We start from the raw sequence: 22,378 nt of genomic DNA, 5'->3' as shown, positions 1-22,378 counted from the left end.
TTTTATGCCCGATTGGGTTGGGCACGTGCCCGCCCACAGGGCATAAAATTCTGCCCTGTGTGTGTGTGTGTGTGTGTACTTTTGTCACATGGGCTGCAGCAGTTCAAAAAGGTGGCTCACCCTCACCTTCTGAAGGGCCATTAGGCAAGCGCAATGAATGTCAGCCTTGTCAACGACCCTCAAATCGCCTGAAAGAAGCATAAAAAGTCAGTGTGGCAGAGTTATCGTTAAATTGGGAATTCCGGGATTTCGGCTTGGGGGGTACACTGATATAAAACAAAAACAGAAAACGCTGGGAAAAACAGGTCTAGCCACATCTGTGGAGGGAGAAACAGAGTTAACGTTTCGAGTCCGTATAACTCTTCTTCAGAGCTAAAGAGAAGTGGAAATGTGATGAAATTTATACTGTTTAAGGGCGGGGGGGGGGGGGGGGGCTGCTGGGGGAGAGGGCAGGTGGAGCTGGATAGAGGGTCAGCGATAGGTGGGGACCAAGGAGGGATTGACAAAGATGTCATGAACTGAAGGACAAAGGGAGTGTTGATGGTAGTGGTACAGGGATGTATTTCGGAGTCAGGATGGTGTGCGACTTGGAGGAGAACTTGCAGGTAGTGGTTTTCCCATGCACCTGCTGTCCTTGTCCTCTTAGGTGGTAGAGGTCGTGATTTTTTCTCTCTCCCAATTTAACAACACTGTTGGCTGCAATGGAGCGACTGGAAACTCAAAAAAAAAACTGCAGGAGAAACATGGTTGAGTGGGTGACATCAGCGCTTCCCCTGGTCTTCCGGTCACGTTGCACCGTGTTTACGGCGGCGGATCAGCTGTGGAGCCGAATGAGGGGCGCTCCGCCCTTCAGTCCACACTTGGCTGAAGTCGGGACGGTTCTGGGGGAGCTCAGCTGTGAACTGGGGGGGGGGTGGGGGAAGCTGCTGCAGAATTGCTGCTGCGATGGTTAATACATTTCCAACCCCATCTCCCTGTCTGTAACAGACGTCCTTGGGATTGTGCCTTTGTTCAGATCTGCAGCAAATCAGTTCCGAGACTGGGAGCTTGTGAGTACAGTCTTGTTTATTTCAGTCATTGTAAGCGCACCACAGTTTAGCTCGATTATAGCTCGATTTTTGGTTACAGAAACTATTAGATTCAAATGTAAATGCTTTGGGCTGCAGTTGTTTCTTGCTGTCTATTGCAGTATATGATATGCAGCCTGTGTTTATTCTGGTTGAAGAGTATAAACTAAAGACTGATGTGCGCCGAGCTCCCCTGTTTGGCTTTGTTTACAATGGCTCTCCCTGTCCAACCTTGTTGTCAAATACACAACTACGCGAGCAAACCTCCTAAAGCCTTGCGTCGATGCTGGGAATCTCTGCTCGCACTTACAGCTCATGGATGGGAATCGACTTGTCCTGTAGACGATTTCAGCCTTCACCTCTCATCCCCACATCTCTCTCTCTCTCTCTTTCTCCAGTCACATCTTCTCTCTATGGAATTGTAAACAAATCCGGTTACTACTGTTCAACGCATGTCCTTACCCAGTGGGTCAAGGTGGATTCAATTATACAAAAAAGACTTGCATTTATATAGCACCTTTCATGACCTTGGGGCATCCCAAAGTGGTTTACAGCCAGTTTAGGGACCAGGCAGTCAATCTGCACATAGCAAAGTCCAACAAACGTGAATAGGTGAGGGATATGCATTGGCCAGAACTCCCCTGCTCTTCAACTACTAGTGCTACGGGGTCTTTAGTCTCCCCCTATGAGAGCAGGTGTGTTGTTGATTATATTTCTAACAGGTAGAATGTTGTAGTTTACTCTGTGGAGGCAGTATGATCATAGTCCCGCCAGCTACGAACATGATTTTGAAGAACATGCACAGTGATAATGAAGCGGACGCTGTGTAATTAGGCTAAATGAAGTATTATTGTGGCCTGGGGTATTATTCTTCTTTACCAACTCTTCCTCAATGCCAACTTGGCAGCTCCAACTAGACCACTTCCAGCAATATAACACTGCCACAGTACTGCACTGAAGTGCTAGCGTAGATGAGGCATTTTAACTTCCTTGTGGAGCTTGAATTCCTCAAAACCTTCAGACTTAGGCAAGCATGTTACCAAGTATTTCTGTACACATATAAATTCATTTCTGGTATTGAAGTCAGTAAGAGAGTTTGCCATTTTGTATCATTGGGCTGCCCTGTCACCAAAAGCATTGTTGCATCTTCTACCATCTGCCCCAGTTTCTGTGTTTTTTTTTCCCCCCAACACTATGGGCTAAACACAAGACTTTCCATGCTGAAGTTACAATTTATAAATGGAAAGCCATCATTATTCCCTGAGGCTGGCCCTGCACTTCAGCATAAAACAAGTAGAAATTGAGCTATACTAAAGTTCAGCCTCAAATTCATGCTCTTGGGAAATGAAAGATATTTGTCTACAAATTAACGATAAACAGCAATGGTGAGGGGCATTTAGTTCCTGATTGAGTGTGTTACGTTCAGTGGATTTGAATGTGCATGGTGATCTGTTAAAGCCACCTTGTGTGTTAGTAGTTGTCATAGAGAATGGTGCAAATGTGAGGAAGTTATGCACGAAGGGGCTAGGAGTCTGCCTCCTTAAATTATACACTGCCTTGCATGAAAGTACAGGCCTACTATACATCACACACACACACACACACACACACAAACATTTGAAAGCATTACTAATAAAGATCATAAAATCTAGGGTGGGTTCTTGAGGTAGTTCTAAAGCAAAGCTGTTCAGGGTGAAATTGGACCTGATGATGCAAAACAGACCAAATTGCTTTTGAAGCCCATTTGTGACATGCATCCAGTTCTCTTTAAATTAATGGGATTCAATACCGGGTGGATAGGAAACCAGGCAACCGATGTGATGTCATTGATTTTGCAACTCTGCCCAGGTCCAACTTCACACCCAATGTCACAGAAACTGTGCAAACGCCCAACATCCCTCATCATTCTTTATGGTTATGTACAATGCTGAGAATTGTAGGGAACTTGGCCCTAACGGTAGCATTTTATTGCAACTTTCCGAGGGCCTCACCAGTGCAAGTGCACCTTTAATCTCACAGACTCATTATCAGTGCTTGGTGAACAAGGTGTATGACTGTCTGATCTCAATCCGTGGATTCTTTCCTCAACCACCCAGGCACAAACAATAGAATGGAGAGCCTGAAACATCATTAAGAGAAGGCGATGGATGATGCTGAGGGACCAAAGGCAACACAATCTCCTCTTATAGCTCTTGCAGTTAGCCAGTCAGATGCACAAGGAGACTGACCATAAAATCCCAGTCCAGGCAACGCATGTACTGAGTGTGTCCAGTGAGAAGCAATTATTGTCAGTCTCAGCCAGACTGTTTAAGAAGAGAAGACAAAACTGCTCATGGTATCTATTTCAATTAATGATTTTTTTTCTGCTAGCAGGTTAAGTAAGGAGTGACACTGATATGTCTGTGCAAAAGCCTTCCATTACTTCAACAAAGCAGAGTGGCCAACATGGATGGGGGAAGGGAAGGGGAAAAGGTAGCTGGGAAAAAAAATGGAAGTGGAGAAATCTACCTGTGAATGTATTCACAGTAAATGCTCACTTGGAAATGGTTGAAGCATTGTTAGACTGTCAGCAGAACATGCCATATGGAACTGCAAAGCACCCCATTGTTTGAGGTGGAACCCAGTAATGATGCACGTTTGAGATGTCCTAGCAGTTCTACACCGCCTCAGCAATAAAAGCCGAGCAAACATGAATTTTTTGTTGAAGTATAAATGTGACGGGTAAAAAAAAAAAAATCCTGTGATTCCTGTGAATTCAAATTCCTTTGGATTTTGTAAAGTACAGCAGAGATTTAGGAGCTGGAGTGATACTGGGGCTTAGAGGGTTAAATTTTGAGGGCAGGTTGTGTAAACTTGGTTTGTATTCCCCTTGAGTATACTCAATTATAGGGTGACCTGATCGAGCTGTTTAAACGGATTTGATAGTTAGTGTGAATCTACCCTATCACCTCTGAGAGGGGATCGACAAGGGGATTGGATCTTATAGTTGGGGCTTGGCCACTCGGTTGGAGTTGGAGGGGGGGGGGTGGGGTGAGAATCAGAACCACTTTGACATACTTAAAAGTGTAGAAACTTGGAACTGCCCCCTAAAAGGCTGCAGTTATTGGGGCACTTGGAGCTTTCAAGGCTGAGATTGCTAGCTTTTTGTTAGGGAAGGGAATTAAGAGATTTGGAGCTAAGACGGGTAAATGAAGTTAAAAAACAAATTAGCCATAACCGAACTGATGAACAGTCTCCTCCTGATCCTATGTTCCATTAACCTGATGACCCAAAAGGGCCACCGTTTAGAGGTATACAAATTCCAACTGAATGACTAAAGCTGAAATCTAGGACAGAATACAGAATAACCACTGCCAACTAATATTTTTCTCAACCTCAGCTAGCTTTTGTAGGTGTAATCCCACTGCAAACTGCTTGGTTGGAGGCCAGAGAAGGTAAAATAACCTAAAATGGTGTAAAAGTCAGACCATTTTGTATTCTAACTCACCAGAGCCATCAACAACGGGAAACTGTTAGAAGTGCGACCTAGATATGATGTGACTATGAAGCCAGTTAAATATTTGGCTATTTTCTACTTTAAAAATTAAGACATATTAAAGTAAGTTATATTCTTAAATTCAAATGAGGGATACTTAATGATCAAAACTACAGAATTTGATCCTTGTTTGTTAAATAGTCAGGTCATAATGTTTTATGTTTCAATTTAATTTTTAAATTGGGAATCATTCTGGGTGACATTTAAATGCCAATGTAGCTAGATATCCCTTACTAATAATTCAAATCTTTAAGGCATTCTATGATCTGACTGAAATTTAAAAACTATAATTGCCCCATTTTCATTTGTTCAAAAATTTCATGTATAACCCTAAATAGGAATACGGCTTGTCACTCACATACATACACACACACACACACACACACACACACACACACGCACAAATTTCTAGTGTCTCAGTGCTTCACAATGGTGACATTTTCACCTTGGATTTGAAGGAAATGTTCCTCTTGTACTCACTTCTGATGGCATTTCCAATGCAGTTCTGGTTAACCTGCTCATGTCTCCCTGTGTAATCAGATCCACATCTTCTTCATCACTGTCTTCACTTGCAGGTCACTGATGGTGAACCGAAAGAAAGAGTTTTCATCACTGATATTAAGGATATGTACTGATGCATATATCCTTTCACACTGCAATCCCTGGATGTTAGTGAGGAGGATTTTGCAAGGCTGACCAAGCTGGGTGCACCTTCATCAGGTCTGGATTCATTAGCAAAAAATTGTTATTTCCTTAACCAATTCTGTTGCCATCTCCAATTCTCGTCCCCCACCGCGCACCACCTCCTCCTCTCCGCTTGCTGTAATACACGATCCCATGCTTAGAGTCTGGTTCTCGAGACTTTGGTCCATCTGCAGTATCTCAACCAAATAGCCATTATTCATGTGTGAACCTTCACAGTAGGTTATTTGACTCTGGGAGGTAGCCATCATGGCTTTCCCTGATTGTGTCCTTATCCAATGTCCATCCACTCAACTTACAACAGGAATCGCTGGATAGTGGGAACTTTAGCTGATGTTCCCCTCCAAACACACGGGCACTGAAGTCAATTGCATTGACTGCTGCTCTGGCTCAAACTAACCAATTAAGCTGAAACTGTGGATTGAAGTGGGGATCTTTCTGTCCTTGTAGCTCAGTTACTCTTGAGATGAGTGTATAGGGTGGCTAGGAAATCCTAGAGTTTCTATTTTAAATAATATACCTTCTGCCGAAACCCTCGTCCATGCCTTTGTCACCTCCAGACTTGACTATCCCAATACTTCATTGGTTGTAGGTTCCATCCTACATAAGCTGAGCTCATCCAAAATGCTGTTACCTGTATCGTAAACTGCACCAAGTCCCATTCGCCCATTAGCCTTCTCTGCTATCCGATCTACATTGGCTTCCGACTTGGCAATGTGTAAAATTCTTAAACTTGTTTACAAATCCCTCCTGGCCTCCATCTCCTTATCTCTGTAACCTCTTTCAGGCCTACAAGCCTTCAAAAGTCCACTGCACTCCTGCAATTCTGATCCCTTGCATATCCTGGATTTTAGTTGCTTCACCCTTGGTGGCAGAACCTTCAGCTGACTAGAGCCTAAACTCTGGAATTCCCTCCTTAAATGTCTCCACCTCTCGCTTCTCCTTTTTGATGTTCCTTAAAGCTCGTTGTCTAAATTTATGGTCATCTGACCTAATATCGTCATATGTGGCTAGGTATCAAATTTTGTTTGACGCTGCTATGACATGCCTGGGACATTTCACTACATTAATCGTGCTATATAAATGCAGTTTGTTGTTATATATTATAGACATTTGAGTACAAATGAACTGGAGTAAACCATTCAGACCCTTGTACCAACTCCACCTTTCAAGTAAATCATCACCATCACCTCTATGATCTATTTGAGGCAGGAATAAATGCTGGCCTTGCCAGTGATGCCCACATCTCATGAAAGAGTAAAAAAAATTCTGTATCTCAACTCCATTGACCCAACTAAGCTCCATATTCAAAAGCACCTTTTCCATTAGTGGAGGGGTCACTAACCAGGGGGCATAGATTTAAGGGAAGAGGTAGAAGGTTATGAGGGGAGTTGAGGAGAAAACTTTTCACCCAGAGGGTGGTGGGAGTCTGGAACTCACTGCCTGAAAGAGTGGTTGAGTCAGAAACTCTCATAGTATTTAAGAAGTGTTTAGGTATTCACTTGTGTTGCCATAGCCTCCAGGGCTATGGGTCAAGCACTGGAAAATGGGATTATTGTAGTCAGATCTTTGTTGACCGGTGCAGACACGATGGGCTGAATGGCCTCCACCTGTGCTGTAAACGTCTGAATCTATATTCCTTGATACCCTTTCCTTTCAAAAAAGCTATTGATCTCCGTCTTGAAATCTCCAATTGTCTCAGCCTCCACAGTCAGGAGAGTGAATCCCACTTTCTATTACTAGGTGACTTTGGAGTAAGGAACTGAAGTAGAAATAATGGACACAGAGTCAGGGGTCTCAGCGATTGCATCAATAACTCTTCATCATAAAGATGGTTTCCAGTGGGGACGTCAGCAGCAACAATGTTAATAGCTGTCGCTTGTTCGAGTGGCGGCCTTGGGGGGAAGGCGAATGACCTAGCGGAGGAGTTTGAGCAAGCTAATGATACAGGACCTCTTGGGAGACACAGCAGCAGGAGCAAATTGCATCAGATTTCATTTTGCTTTGTTCAGTTTCCATAATTATCAGCCTTAGGATGTTAAATATCATTTGCAAACCAGACCGGTTATTGGATTCGATGCAGGGTCAGTCAAAACAGGCTCGTATGGACAACGATGGCCCACAGCAGGCTAATATCAGCGATGGTGGCGCTCTCTGCACTTTGGGAGATAGCTTCAGGGGGTGACAGCAAAACTAGTGCTGGGACTTTGAGCCCCTTTACAATATAAAGTTGCTATATTTAGCCCCGTTGACAGCGAAAACTGCACATTCAGACTTCTTTTTTACTCTTAAGCTAACCAGTGACACATTTATTTTGATTTGTTCCTCACTTAGCCCTCTGTCCCGTTTTGCGTTTTTATTCAGTTTGTGTGCTACAGAATTTCGTTGCCCGTGACTTTGAGTTTCTGTGGGAAATTGCTACAAAGAATGGAACTTAGAAACGTAGGAACGGGAGGAGGCCATTCAGCCCCTCAAGCCTGTTCCGCCATTCGTTTGCATCGTGGCTGATCTGATCTAGGTAATGGAGAAACTCTTGACTAGTGTATATTTGTTGAATGTTGGTACTTATACAATATAACCTCGCTTCGGAGCTTGCTGACATTAGGTTAAGATTATTTGCTTCGCAGCCAGTACTCTGGGTTCTTTCATGATTCATTGTAAGTGTAAATGTGTTCCAGAAGGCAGCTCAGCACCACCTTCTCAAGGGCAACTAGGGATGAGCAATAAATGCTGGCCCAGCCACCGAAGCCCACATCCTGCGAATGGAAAAAAAAATCCATCCAAAAATGCGCAATACCTGCTTTTCCAGCTGAATGCTAAGTATTTCTTCCAACTGACTGTGAAAGGTGCTGCAGTCCTTATATTGAACAGTAATTTATATACTAGATATTTATTTCATATTTCTAATAATGAGAGCAATCGATCCCACCTTCTCTAAAGTCCTAAAAAAAAAGGCCTAAAGGCGTGATCTTAAACTTCGTCAGTGCAATGAATAATGGGCTACCCCTGACAGCTGAGCATTCGTGGCCTGTTTGGTGATCATTGCCTGCTATCTGGATCAGGCTCGGAGAATGGAGACGTGTTTCAGTCCCAGAAGGGCAACCTTTGCTAAATAAACAGAGCTGTGCAGAGCGCTCAGAAAACTGCAAATGCTGAGCATTGGAAGCAGAGCCAGAAAATGCTGCAAATGCACATTGGAACCATCGGCATCTTTAAAACAAAAAGCAAAAGCAGATCAACGTTTCAGGTGGTGATCTTGTATCAGAACTGTTGTGCATTTGAGGCAATTTCTGTTCTCGTTTCAGAACTGAACAATAGTACCAACCGATGGGTGATCTATTTATAAGGTTATTTTTTTCTCTCTGGAAGCCATCATTTGTTCGGTTACGCTGACAGCAGTATAAGTTAAAGGGTGGAGTTGAAAGGGCCACATGTTGGGATAGCATTGATAACACAATTGTATGTAAGCGGTACAGAGCGTGTACAGGTTCAGTTTCTGGTGTGAGCCAGGGCAACAAAAGCAGGACAATGGAGGTGAGGTGCAGAGCAGGCCCAAGTCACTGAATGGCTTACTCCTTTACGGTTTTACAGGAGTACTGCAATTGGGCTCAGTGTCTTCGAGCTAGTGAGAGGACAAGAGTCAGCCAGGGACATCATCCCTAATTATCATCCAGAGACCCATAGCAGCGAATATAGGATTGGGCTTAGCTTTGATGTCTCCGTTAATCAAAACAGTCTTGCCAAAATCTGGATGTGTGCGTGAGGTACCAGAGGGCAAGGTCAATACTCAAGTTCAGGAAATTCGGGCAAAGAGACAGGTGGAAAAGGGAAGTTAAGGAATTGGATTGGGCAAGTAAAGGTTGCAATGCATGCTTCTGTATTGTGTGGCCATCAGTCAACAGCTCGTGTGTCCATGACTTTCTTCCCTGTGGGAATTGTAAAAAATGACAGGAGCAATCAGACTCCTGCAAGTTCAGCTCTACGACCAGCCCCACCAGGAGCTGTGCAAGAGCATCCTCCGGTGAATCAAAATTCAATTTGCCTCCCGCTATCTGGGGAAATGACCAGCTTTGCCTGATGTTTCTTCACACTAACATGGCAGACACCTGGGCTGCTGGAAATGGTGGCACCTCCACCCACTCAATGGCACTGCCACCCCCTCCCCCCTAATAGGTCTTGACTGTATGTTGTTTATAAGCCCTTAGTGAGACATTTTACTGATAATACAGCCTTGCAGTCAGCATCAGTAATGGTGGGCACCATAGTTGGAGCCTCTTATGATCAGTTCCTCGCAATTCTCAGCTCCATATGGTTTTAACTCCCGGGGATGCATTTTATTGGCACCACATTTCGATACCTGGTGTTTCACTTCTTATCCAAAGTAATTGATTGTAACAGTATTTTTAGATGAGTACACTGGGCCAAATATCCCACCTGGGATAATGCCTTAACTGAGAAAGCTTTTTGATAATGAGGTTAGTCAGCAAATAGAAGTAAACCTAAATAGCACAGCTTGCTCACTGAGAAGTAACGTTGTAAGCAGCATTGATTCACAACACTGCTGCCTACCATGCAGAACACTCGACAGAGGATTGTATATCCATAATTCTTTTTTGTATAATCGTACCACATTCATCCTTAAGGATCAGGTCAACTGCTTGGAAATTATAGGCATTTTACTCAAACTAAAATGTGCAGAATCAGTGAGGACAAAAGTTTACTCTGTTAGTATCCGGCTGTAACATCCCCTGCTGGCTGGGTTGGTAAATGCCATTCGAGACATGAACCATGTTGACCCTAAAGTGCTCCAGGTTCAATTCTCTCAGCCAGGGTGACATTCGGAATGCTACAATTGACGTTGGTGGTCTCCCCTGCTCATCATCAATCCTTGCTGGCAAGTTCATGTATAGTCAATGAGCTGAAAACAAGAACAGATCCCAGGATAAAAGCGCAAAATGTTGGAAATACTCAGTAGGTCTGGCAGCATCTTTGGAGAGAGAAACAGCATTGACACTTCAAGTCTGACAAAAGGTCAGTAACATGAAACTTTTACTGTTTCTCTTTCCACAGTTGTTGCCAGAGCTGCTGAGTATTATCAGTATTTTCTGTTTGTATTTAAGATTTCCGGCGTCTGCGGTATTTTGCAGCTGGGGAGGTGGTTGCGTAGCGGTAATGTCGCTCGACTAGTAATCTGGAAGCCCGCGTTAATGCTCTGGGAATATGGGTTCAAATCCCACCATGGCAGATTCAATCAATAAAATCTGGAATTAAAAACTTGTCTCAGTAACAGTGATCATGAAACCATTGTTGTTTGCTGTAAAAAAAAAAAAATAATAATAATCTGGTTCACCAGTGTCCTTTAGGGTAAGAAATCTACTGTCCATACCCAGTCTGGCCTACATGTGATTCCAGACCCACAGCAATGTGGTTGACTCCTAACTATCCCTTAACTGGATAAAAGCAAAATGCTGCAAATCTGAAACAAAAACAAAAAATACTGGAGAAACTCAGCAGGTCTAACAGCATCTGTGGGTAGAAAAAATGCAGAGTTAACATTTGGAGTCTGTATGACAAAGAAGAGTCATACGGACTTCAAACGTTAACTCTTTGTTTCTCTCCACAGGTGCTGTTAGACCTGCTGAGTTTTTCTAGCATTTTCTGTTTTTGTTATCCCTTAACTGGCTGAGCAAGCCACTTGACTCCAGGACATTGAGGGATATGCAACAAATGCTGGCCTTGCCTGCGATGCTCACATCTCATGGAAGATTAAACAAATTAAAAGAAATATAGGTTCTTGGAGATGGAACCATGCAGCTCAGGAAGGGGCCATTCAGACTATTGGACCTGTGCCGGCTCTTTTGAAAGAGATATCCAATTAGGCTCACTCCCCCATAATCCTCAAATTTCTCTTTAGATAAATAACCTGCGAGAAAGTACAGTGAGCTGCAGCTTGGGAAGGTAGTGGGTGTTCTTGGAAGCTTACTGGAGCCTGACACGGGGAAGAACATTATCATACCCATGTTTTTTTGCTATGAACACAAGAGAAAGGAGCAAGAATAGACCATATAGCCCGTCGAGCCTGCTCTGCCATTCAGTGCAATCGTGGCTGATCTTGGGCTTCAACTCGACTTGCCTACCTGCTCCCTATATCCCTTGATTCCCTGAGAGACCAAAAATCTATCTTTCCCAGCCTTTAATGTATTCAATGATGGAGCATCCTCAACCCTCTGAGGTGGAGAATTCCAAAGATTCACAACCCTTTGAGTGAAGTAATTTCTCTAAATGATCAGCCCCTTATCCTGAGACTGTGCCCCCCTGTTTTAGATTCCCCGACCACCGGAAACAATCTCCCAGCATCTACCCTATCGAGCCCCTTCAGAATCTTGTACATTCCAACGTGATCATCTCTTGTTCTATTAAACTCCAAAGAATATAGACACAATTTACTCAGCCTTTCATCATAGGACAATCCTGTCATCCCAGGTACCAACTTAGTGAACATTCATTGTACCGCCTCCAGTGTATGTATGAAGTATACCAATACTGTACAGATTGAGAGTCCAGAATACCATGCAGGGTGCATTGGGTAAGGTGCCCCACTCACTATCTGAAAAAAGAAATCGAATGCAAGACAAAAACACATTTCACAGTGTTACAGGTATAACCAAAATATTGCCTGTTGGATGGACATCCACTACTGAGGAAGTGCTATTCAAAGTGAAGGGACTGATCTTTATCTGAAATGTGAAATGGTTAGAAAATTGGCAGGACCAAGTAAGCAATTGTTTACAGGTTTCCAATAGAGATCCCATAGTGTATTCACTGAGATTTTGATTCAGGGCTTTGCAGCCAATTAAATGTGACAGTTTAAATTATGAGGACAGGTTTCATGGCCTAGACTTGTAAATCCAAGAGTATAAAAGATTAAAAGTGATTTATTGAGGCATCCAAGATGGTCAAAGGAGTTTGTGTGTATAGAGTATTTCCTCTGATGAAGAGTAGTCCAGAACATGGGGTCATAACCTTAAAATTAGAGGCAAGGGTGATGTCAGAAGCACTTCTTCACACACACTGGCATGGAAATAGGGAAACTGTTGGAGAAAATTCTGAAGGAGAGTATCTATCTCCACTTGGAGAGGCAAGATTTGGTCAGGGATAGTCAGCATGGCTTTGTCAGAGGGAGGTCATGCCTACCAAATTTGATTGTATTTTTTGAGGAGGGGACCAGGTCTGTAGATGAGGGTAGTGCAGTTGATGTAGTTTATATGGATTTCAGCAAAGCCTTTGACAAGGTCCCACATGGGAGACTTATAAAGAAGGCAAAGGCACATGGGATACAGGGTAATTTGATAAGGTGGATTCAAAATTGGCTTAGTTGTAGGAGACAGAAGGTGATGACAGAAGGATGCTTTAGTGACTGGAAGCCAGTGTCCAGTCTGGTGCTGTGTCCCCTATTATTCGTCATTTATATAAACAGCATAGATGACTATGTGGGGGGTAGGATTAGTAAGTTTGCGGATGACACAAAGATTGGCTGGGTGGTTAACAGTGAGGTTGAGTGTCTTGGGCTACAGGAAAATATAGACGGGATGGTCAAATGGGCAGATAAGTGGCAGATGGAATTTAACCCTGAAAAGTGTGAGGGGAAACACTTTGGAAGGAGTAATTTGCAATGAACGGCATGACACTAGGAAGTTCTGAGGAACAAGGGGACCTTTGTGTGTGTGCCCATAGATCTCTGAAGGTAGAGGGGCATGTTAGTGGGGTGGTGAAAAAGGCAATGGGACACTTGCCTTTATCAATCGAGGCATAGATTACAAAAGTAGGGAGGTCATGTTGGAGTTGAATAGAACCTTGGTGAGGCTACAGCTGGAGTACTGTGTGCAGTTCTGGTCACCACATTATAGGAAGGATTGTACTGGAGGTGGTGCAGAGGAGATTCACCGGAATGTTGCCTGGGATGAAACATTTAAGTTATGAAGGGAGGCTGGATAGACTTGGGTTGTTTTCGTTGGAGCAGAGAAGATTGAGGGGCGACCTGATTGAGGTGTATAAGATTATGAGGGGCATGGACAGGGTGGATAGGGAGCAACTGTTCCCCTTAATTGGAGGGTCAGTCACAAGGGGACACACATTCAAGGTGAGGGGCAGGAGGTTTAGGGGGGATGTGAGGAGAAACCTTTTTACCCAGAGGGTGGTGACAGTCTGGAATGCGCTGCCTGGGAGGTTGGGGGTGGTGGAGAGAGAAGGGGGAGTGGTGGGGGGGGGGGGAAGGAGGGGGGGGGGGAAGGGGGAGTGGAGGGGGGAAGGGAGAGTGGAGGGGGGGGAAGGGGGGGAAGGGGGGAGGGGGGGGGAAGGGGGGGAAGGGGGAGTGGGGGGGGGGAAGGGGGGGAAGGGGGAGTGGGGGGGGGGGAAGGGGGGGAAGGGGGAGTGGGGGGGGGAAGGGGGGGAAGGGGGAGTGGGGGGGGGAAGGGGGGGAAGGGGGAGTGGAGGGGGGGAAGGGGGAAGGGGGAGTGGAGGGGGGGAAGGGGGAAGGGGGAGTGGAGGGGGGAGCGGGGGGGAAGGGGGGATGAGGGGGGGGAAGGGGGATGCGGGAGGGGGAGTGGAGGGGGGGAAGGGGGGGTGGAGGGGGGGGAGAGGGGTGGAGGGGGGTGGAGGGGGGGGAAGGGGGAGGGGTAAGCGGGGGAAGGGGGGGAGGGGGGGAAAAGGGTGGAGGGGGGAGGGGGGAAGGGGGTTGGAGAGGGGGGGAAGGGGTGGAAGGGGGTGGAGGGGGGGAAGGGGGTGGAGGGGGGGAAGGGGGTGGAGGGGGTGGAGGGGGGGAAGGGGGTGGAGGGGGGGAAGGGGGTGGAGGGGGGGAAGCGGGGGAAGGGGGTGGAGGGGGGGAAGGGGGTGGAGGGGGTGGAGGGGGGGAAGGGGGTGGAGGGGGTGGAGGGGGGGAAGGGGGTGGAGGGGGGGAAGGGGGTGGAGGGGGTGGAGGGGGGGAAGGGGGTGGAGGGGGGGAAGGGGGTGGAGGGGGGGAGGGGGAGTGAAGGGGTGGAGGGGGGGAGGGGGGAAGGGGGTGGAGGGGGGGAGGGGGGAGGGGGAAGGGGGGAAGTGGGGGGGGGGAGGGGGGAGCCCCCTCCACAAGACCGCCTGCAGCCGCTGCTGCACCCAGGCAGACAAGGAGGGCCTCTAAGCCGGCCTGGGTACTGGACCCGAGGAGGCCATCTCCAGGTAGCTAAACTCCCCCACTGCCGGTGGGAACCTGAAGGCTGGCTTGAAAATCCCAGCCTGCCTCTCTCGTTAGGCCTTAACAGGCCTTTAATTATTTCAGTTGCCTACTTATCGCTTGCAATTGGCTAGCCCGCTGGCATCCCAACTCTGTCTCCATGGAAAATGACCCAGGGACAGGGTGGAGTCAAGGAACAACAGCCGGTTGTGTGAAATTCTGCATCTGCATCTACATCTGCACCTACACCACCCCCCACAGGCTCCCAGTCCCAATGGCGCCAAAAAATCCTCCTCCATGTATTTAGTTAGATATGTGGGGAGATGGTGGCCTAGTGGTTATGTCATTGGACTAGTAATCCAGAGCCCAGGCTAATGCTCATGGGAGCATGGGTTCAAATCCCATCCCAGCAGTGGGTGGAATTTAAATGCAGTTAATATAATTCAATGAATTAATAAATCTGGAATTGAAAGCTAGTCTTGGTAATGGTGACCATGGAACTATCACTGAATGTTGTAAAATCCCATCTGGTTCACTAATGCCCTTTAGGGAAGGAAATCTGCCATCCTTACCTGGTCTGGCCTACGTGTGTCTCCAGACCACAGCAATGTGGTTGGCTCTTAACTCTGAAATGCCCTAGCAAGCCACTCAGTTCAAGGGCAATTAGGAATGGGCAACAAGTGTTGACCAGCGACGCCCACATCCCATGAAAGAATAAAAAAAAATATCATTTTGGCAACTCATCATTTATAATTTTACAATCAGAGCACTTTCAAAATTTGATATTTAGAAGCATGCATAATTTAATGCACAGCCTCCTTTTTGAAGCCAAAATGAATTGTTCGTTTGTAAATAGCTTGTTGCACAGGAACAGCAAGGACACTGCACCGGAGCTCAGTGGGAGGATTTATTCAGTGTCCTTGCTGTGTGCGGGGGGGTTGGGGGTTGCGGGGGTCTCTGAACGTGTTGACTGTGCTTTGCGTCATTGTCTTTCCTGATCATTAATCTGTACTTTCCTCCGGTCTCAGGCTGTTTTCCTGGTCACCATGGAGACCTCGTCCCTGGAGCGACAGCTGCAGAGTGTTCAGAGAAACATCGCCTTCTTAAAGGGGGAGCATATGGACTTACTGCACGGGCTGCACATGGAGATCCTGCAACTGCAGAAACGCTGCACTGGTGAGTTTCTGTTTCAGTCCTCAACCAAGGGAGGAGAGAGGAGAGATTTACCCATATTTTTTTTTTTTTGGCCAAAACAAGACAGGGTGGTAAGGGTGCAAAACTGCGACTTCAAATGTGGCTTTGCTGCTGAGACCAAGATCTGAGCTGCGGTTTAAAATGTTTCTTGCCACTTGTCTGGGAAGTGGCTTGGTCCCTTCTTAGCCCCTTCTTCCTTTTGGCTCTCTTCACCAGCCACCACTCCCCCTGCTGATTTTCCACTGCTTCCTCCTCCTCCATTGATTCGCTCTCCTGAGGAGCGGGAGGTTCAGGGGGCAGTGCTGTTGATCGGCTGTCTGCTGCCTCAATCTTTTCCTCCACCTTGTCTCTCTCTGTGTCCTCCTTTGTCTCATTGTTCTCACTGGGGGCCTTGGTGGCTGGAGTGTTGCAAGTGTCCTTGATAGTAGTGACATGAAGCATTTCTTCTGCTTCCCCCTCGTTGGCTTTGGCTGCCTGTGCATAAGTGAGGCAGCGTTTGGGGCAGGTCCTGTAGAGGTGACCTGCCTCGCCACACAGGTTGCAGCACTTAGCCTATTTGCTGTCTTTTGTCTGGTGCCCTTCCTGTTTGCAGTTCTTGCAGAGGACGGCGCTGCAGTTGGCCGCCACATGACCAGACTTGCCGCATGAGCGACAAAGTTTGGGTTGCCCAGCGTAGACATGGTACCCACGGCTTCCCCCGATAGCGAATCTGGAAGGAGGGTGGAAGATGGCTCCCTTACCGTCGGTCTTGAGCGTGACCTTAATCTGCCGTTTGCATGTCCAATTCCTGAAGGCGTCTCTAACCTCAGTGCAGCTCCCAACCTTGTCGAAGTACCTGGTGAGGAAGGTGAGCACGTTGGCCACAGGGACGTAGGGGTTGTAAAGATGTACAATCACCACCCGGTCCCGTTGCAACGGCAGAGCAAAGAGCGGCTCCACCATCAGGATCTTCATCACCAGCTGGTCTCTCTTCTCCTCGAACACCTTCAGGAACTTGATGCAAACTGCCACATGCTTGAAAGTCACATCGAAATGTCCAGCGTTGGAGAAGTCTTGCAGGGAGTAGATCTCCTCCGCTTCAATTCGCACGCCTTCAACAGGATCCGCTTGATGAAGAAGGCCTAATCCATGGGTGCTCCTCCCTCGCTGTCTTTCACCGTCACCTGGACGGTGTTAGGTACCCCATGGTATGGGGCTCGACAGGTTATAGCCATCGCTTCACGACCACACTTGATCTTAGCCAAAAGGCCGAGAAGCGATCTGTTATAAAGGTAGTCTACTGGAGCATAATAGACACAGTCACTTACACACAGCTTTCACAGTTAAAATTACTGGAACAGATTCATTCATCCCACAGCAGTGTAATGATAACTGCACTCATCCTTTAATTTTTAACCTCAGTTAGTCTTTAATCTGTTGCTCATGGTGCCAGGAGCTTGGTCTGAGGGGGAAGCAGGAGGTTAAAGCAAATGCTGGTGTCAAAATAATCAGGGAATCTTCAAGTGAAATCTGTCACAGATGACGTGAAGCTCTCTGGAGAACCTTGATGTTTTCAGCCTTGCCAGGAGGTGCATTAGAGGTGATCTCAGAGAGGTTTTGGATTTTGGAGGATTATAAAAAGGCACGTAGGAATTGATTTTCAAATTATAAAAATTGGGCAAGTGGACACTGGTTCAAACTGGCAAAAAGTTTGGAACTGAGAGTGAGAAATGTTTCTTCACACTCTAGACTGTTCTACTGTTGGAACAGACTCCTGCTTAGAAGAGTGGAGGTAGTTTATCATTTGGAGTCATTTATAAGCCAGCTGGATGCTGCAATGGAGAGAGAAGGGCGGCGAGGCGAGCATAGCAACAAAAGGAGGCCATTAAACCCTTCAAATCTGTTCCACATTCAATGAGGCCATAACTGATCTGTGACCTCCCTCCTTTGGTTAACAAAAATCTATCAATCTCAGATTTAAAATTGACAATTGATCCAGGATCAATTACTGTTTGTGGAAGATTGTGTTTAAACTTCTACTATCCTTTTTGTGTAAACATGTTTCCTCACCCCTGAGAGTTTGGATAAGAAGGTCCTAGGCCTTCAGTAGAATTAGTTTCTCTCTATCTACCCTATCAGTTCCCCTTAATATGTTGAAACCCTTGAGCAAATCACCCTTTTGTGGTCTAAATTCCAGGGAATACATCCCTAATTTGTGTAATAAAAACAAAAAATCAGGCTCGGCAGTTCTGGCAGCATCTGCAGAAAGTTAAACCTCTCAGATCTTGTCAGAAGTTTGCGTAATCCCTCCTTGGGGTCCTGACATCATCCTGGTAAATGAATGCTGAATTGAATGGATGAGCGAATGTCCTAAGATGGGCTGAATGGCCTTCATCAGACACAACCATTCCATAATTTTTCAGATGCCGACTGACCAGTTACACACTTTCTGCTGGTTTTTAAAATTTTAACTTCCATCATGTCTGATTCACAGGTGCAATGATGTGCAAACTATTTGAGTTCAAAAACTCAAATCTAATTTAGGGTTTCACCTCAAAACTTTACCTGGCATTTCTCCTTTAAACACTGACTAATTCAGTGCACATCTCCTGCATTTATCATTTGTATTACCGATTAAAGCATTTCTGGAACATTCTCAGGCAGATTTAGCATTGCATTGTGTCATATCCAAAACAAAAATTAACATTTAGATTTGATTCACCATGACACTGATGAAAACTGTTCTCTGTGGTTCCCTTATCTTGAAGTGAGCAATATCATACAGGCTCTGCATGTTACCTAATAAGCAGTGTGTCTAACTATCAATCTGAACAGGCCTTGCACTAAGAGCATTTGTAGCTGTACAGAAAGTTTTATTTTTTATTATGATCTCATCCAGCGCACTGACACTTCATCCCTGCTGAAACTGTATCATGAGAGAGTAGGGGAAGAGGAGACTGTCTGTCTGATTGGGCTGCCATTAGTCAACTGCATTGATTGCTCAGCCTCTTTACAGTGGGTCAATGGTGAATACTGGAACCAAATTAACTATACATGGTCAGAGAGACTGTGCCAGGCCAGCAATAGCCTGCTCAGTGATGCTTAGTTTGGGTTCTGCCAGGGCCACTCAGCTCCTGACTTCATTACAGTCTTGGTCCAAACATGGACAAAAGAGCTGAACTCTCGAGGTGAGGTGGGAGTGACTGCCCTTGACATCAAGGCCACATTTGACCAAGTCTGGCATCAAGGAGCCCTAGCAAAACTGGAGTCAATGGGAATCGGGGAAACTGCTCCACTGGTTGGAGTCATACCTAGCACAAAGGTAGATGGTTGTGGTTGTTGGAGGTCAATCATCTCACCCGCTACAACAGTTCCTCAGGGTAGTGTCCTAGGCCCAACCATCTTCACCTGCTTCATCAATGACCTTCCTTCCATCATAAGGTCAGAAGTGTGGATGTTCAGTGATGATTGCACAATGTTCAGCACCATTTGCGACTCCTCAGATACTGAAGCAGTCCTTATCCATATGCAGCAAGACTGGGATAACATTCAGACTTGGGCTGATAAGTGGCAAGTAACATTTGTGCCACACAGGTGCCAGGCAATGACTATCTCCAACAAGAGAGAATCTAATCATCTCCCCTTGACATTCAATGGCATTACCATTACTGAATCCCCCACTTTCAACATCCTGGGGAGGTGACCATTAACCAGAAACTGGACTGGACTACCCATATAAATATTATGACTACAACACTGGGTCAGAGGCTGGGAATTCTGCGGCAAGTAACTCACCTCCTGACTCCCCAAAGCCTGTCCACCATCTACAAGGCACAAGTCAGGAGTGTGATGGAATACTTCCCACTTGCCTGGATGAGTGCAGCTCCCACAATACTCATGAAGCTTGACACTATCCAGGACAAAGCAGTCTGCTTGATTGGTATCCACCACCTTAAACATTCACTCCCTCCACCACTGGTGTACAGTGGCAGCAGCGTATACCATCTACAAGATGTACTGCAGCAACTCACCAATGCTTCTTCAACAGCACCTTCCAAAACAGTGACCTCTACCATTTCAAAGGACAAGGGCAGCACTAACATGGGAACACCACCACCTGCAAGTTCCCCTCCAAACCACTCACCATCCTGACTTGGAAATATATCGGCGTTCCTTCACTGTCACTGGAACTTCCCTCCCTAACAGCACTGTGGGTGTACCTACACCACATGGTCTGCAGCGGTTCAAGGTGACAGCTCACCACACCTTCTCAAGGGCACTTAGGGATGGGAAATAAATGCTGGCCCAGCCAGTGATGCCTACACCCATGATAGAATAAATAAAAAACACATGTAGTTAGCTCATGGAAAAGTGATACCACCCAAGGATAAACAGCAAGGAGGGATGTTTGTTTCTGGTTTGTCTCTGATACCAGGGATATCAAGGCTGAGACACGGATTAGTTATTCACTAAAGGGATAGAAGCAAAGGAAAAGCAAATCACAATGGAAGTGGCAGGTCGGCTGTGTGTGGATCAGGTTCTGGCAAGGTACATGCTGGGACACTTCCTGTTCCTGCTACACATTGATGACCTGAAGGAGAAAGGAGGAACCTTGCAGGAAGGAGGAACAATGTAGGCTGAGAGGAGGCAGTCACGATCTCATGAGGAGTACTGCGCAGAGGTTGCAGCCGGGCTTACTCAATGGCAAATGAAGCTCACTGTGAACGTGTAAAGTTCTTGAAACATGAAGAAGGAATAAGTGGTACATCTAATGCATATATTAAAATAGAGCATTTCCAAGTAGCGATTTGAATGGAATATGATAGCTGCATTCACAGGATCAATACGTGACTGTAAATTTAAAACAATAAATAAGAATGCTTGGTTTTGCAGACAAATTGGTGGTGTTCAAATCTCGAGTTGTGCTGAAGTGGTACCTTTGTAAGCACAGAACTGGAGAACTGTGTACAGTTCCAGTCACCAGTGGCCATCTGAAACCTGGAGACATTGGCAGAGGACATCAATAAGGATGATTCCCCCAGCCTTAGACAGACGAGCTCTACAAACTTGAGACCAAGACGCTTCAAGGTGACTTTAAACTGATAACTGGCAGCGAGAAAACAAATGCAGAACAAAACTTTTTAAGCTGCGCCAGGGCAGCAAGAAGGTGGGGCACAAGTTCAGCTCACCTTCACATTCAAAAGCAAGCTGCAGACAGACGTCAGTAACAGAGTCATCCACAGCTGGGACACCGTGGCAAACAGGGTCATTGAGACTAGGCCACTGGACTCAATTAAGAATTGAAAGATGCTGAAGTCAGGTGACGGTAGACAATGACAACAACTTGCATTTATATAGCCCCTTAATTCAGTAAAACATCCCAAGGTACCTCACAAATAAAATTTGACACCAAGCCACAAGTGGAGATGTTAGGGCACATGGCCAAAAACTCGGTTAGAGGTAGATTCTAAGGAGTGTCTTAAAAGGAGGAAAGAGAGTTCAAGAGGCAAAGAGGTTTAGGAAAGGAATGAATTCCCGACCTTAGGGCCTCAACAGCTGAAGGCATGACTACCAATGGTGGGGCAATTAACACTGGGGATGTTCAAGACCAGAGCTGGAGGAGGGCAGATATTTCAGACGGTCGTGGGGCTGGAAGAGATTACAGAGGGAGGGGTGAGGCCACTGGGATTTGAAAACAAGGATGAGCATTTTAACAACTTCAGATCATGAACTCTCTCCTCCATCCCCAGCCCCTTTCTGATCCCCCTTTTTCCGATCATTTATAATTTAAAAAAAATATATTTTTCTTTTCCCACCTATTTTAAAATTTATTTCGATCTATTGTTTTATCTCCACCTTTTAGCCCATTTCGATCCCTCCCCCCACCCCATCCCCACTAGGGCCATCTGCTACTTGCTTGTCCTGCTTGCTACCCTTAATGTCCCCATTAGCACATTCCTTAGATAATATCACCCCTTTGTCCTTTTGTCTATGACATCTTTGGCAATCTCTTCTTTGCCTCCACCTAACACTGGCCCTCCATCCAGCTCTACCTGTCCCACCCCCCTCTACCAGCTTATATTTCACCTCATTTCTCTATTTCGTTAGTTCTGATGAAGAGTCATACGGACTCAAAATGTCAACTGTGTTCCTCTCCGCAGATGCTGTCAGACCTGCTGAGTTTTTCCAGATATTTTTGTTTTTGTTTCAGATTTCCAACATCCGCAGCATTTTGCTTTTATCTGAGAGTTTTAAAATGAACTCAGAGCCAGGTGTAGGCCAGCGATTGAGACATGGTGATTTTCGGATATGTGCAGCAGAGTTTTGGATGAGTTTATGGAAGAGGGGAGGATGAGAGGCTGGTCAGGAGTACATTAGAATAGTTTAGAGGTAACCAATGCCTAGATGAGGGTTTCAGCAGCAGATAAGCTGAGGCAGTGGCAGAGTCTGGCGATTTTACAGAAGTGGAAATCGGCAGTTTTAGTGAAGATATGTGGTCAAAGGCCATTGCAGGGGTCAAAAAAAACTCACTAAGGATGCAAACAATATGTTTTGCCCTCAGACAGTTGCCATGGAGTGAATGGCTAGGGAATGGAGTTTGTGGCAGGACCTTCATGACAATGGCTTTGGTCTTTCCATTATTTAGTTGGGGGAAAGTCCTTAGAGACAGCTGTAGGGCCGAGTGAGGTGGGC

General features: G+C 45.9%; 1 protein-coding gene across 1 annotated transcript in view; it reads left to right on the top strand.

The window, feature by feature from the left end:
- Positions 1-960: 960 nt before the first annotated feature.
- si:dkey-54n8.4 (coiled-coil domain-containing protein 92) overlaps positions 961-22,378 on the top strand; it is a 70,479-nt gene continuing 49,061 nt past the window's right edge. Inside the window, exons 1-2 of the mRNA XM_041196714.1 lie at positions 961-1,049; positions 15,541-15,688. Coding sequence (XP_041052648.1) covers positions 15,559-15,688 — 130 coding nt within the window. The 5' untranslated portion in view covers positions 961-1,049; positions 15,541-15,558. The remainder of the gene's footprint in view (positions 1,050-15,540; positions 15,689-22,378) is intronic.

Source organism: Carcharodon carcharias, chromosome 10, assembly GCF_017639515.1.
Source record: "Carcharodon carcharias isolate sCarCar2 chromosome 10, sCarCar2.pri, whole genome shotgun sequence".
In the NCBI taxonomy this organism is placed as follows: Eukaryota; Metazoa; Chordata; class Chondrichthyes; order Lamniformes; family Lamnidae; genus Carcharodon; species Carcharodon carcharias.
Note: the sequence above shows the minus strand (reverse complement) of the source record. Positions and strands in the feature narration are given on the sequence as shown.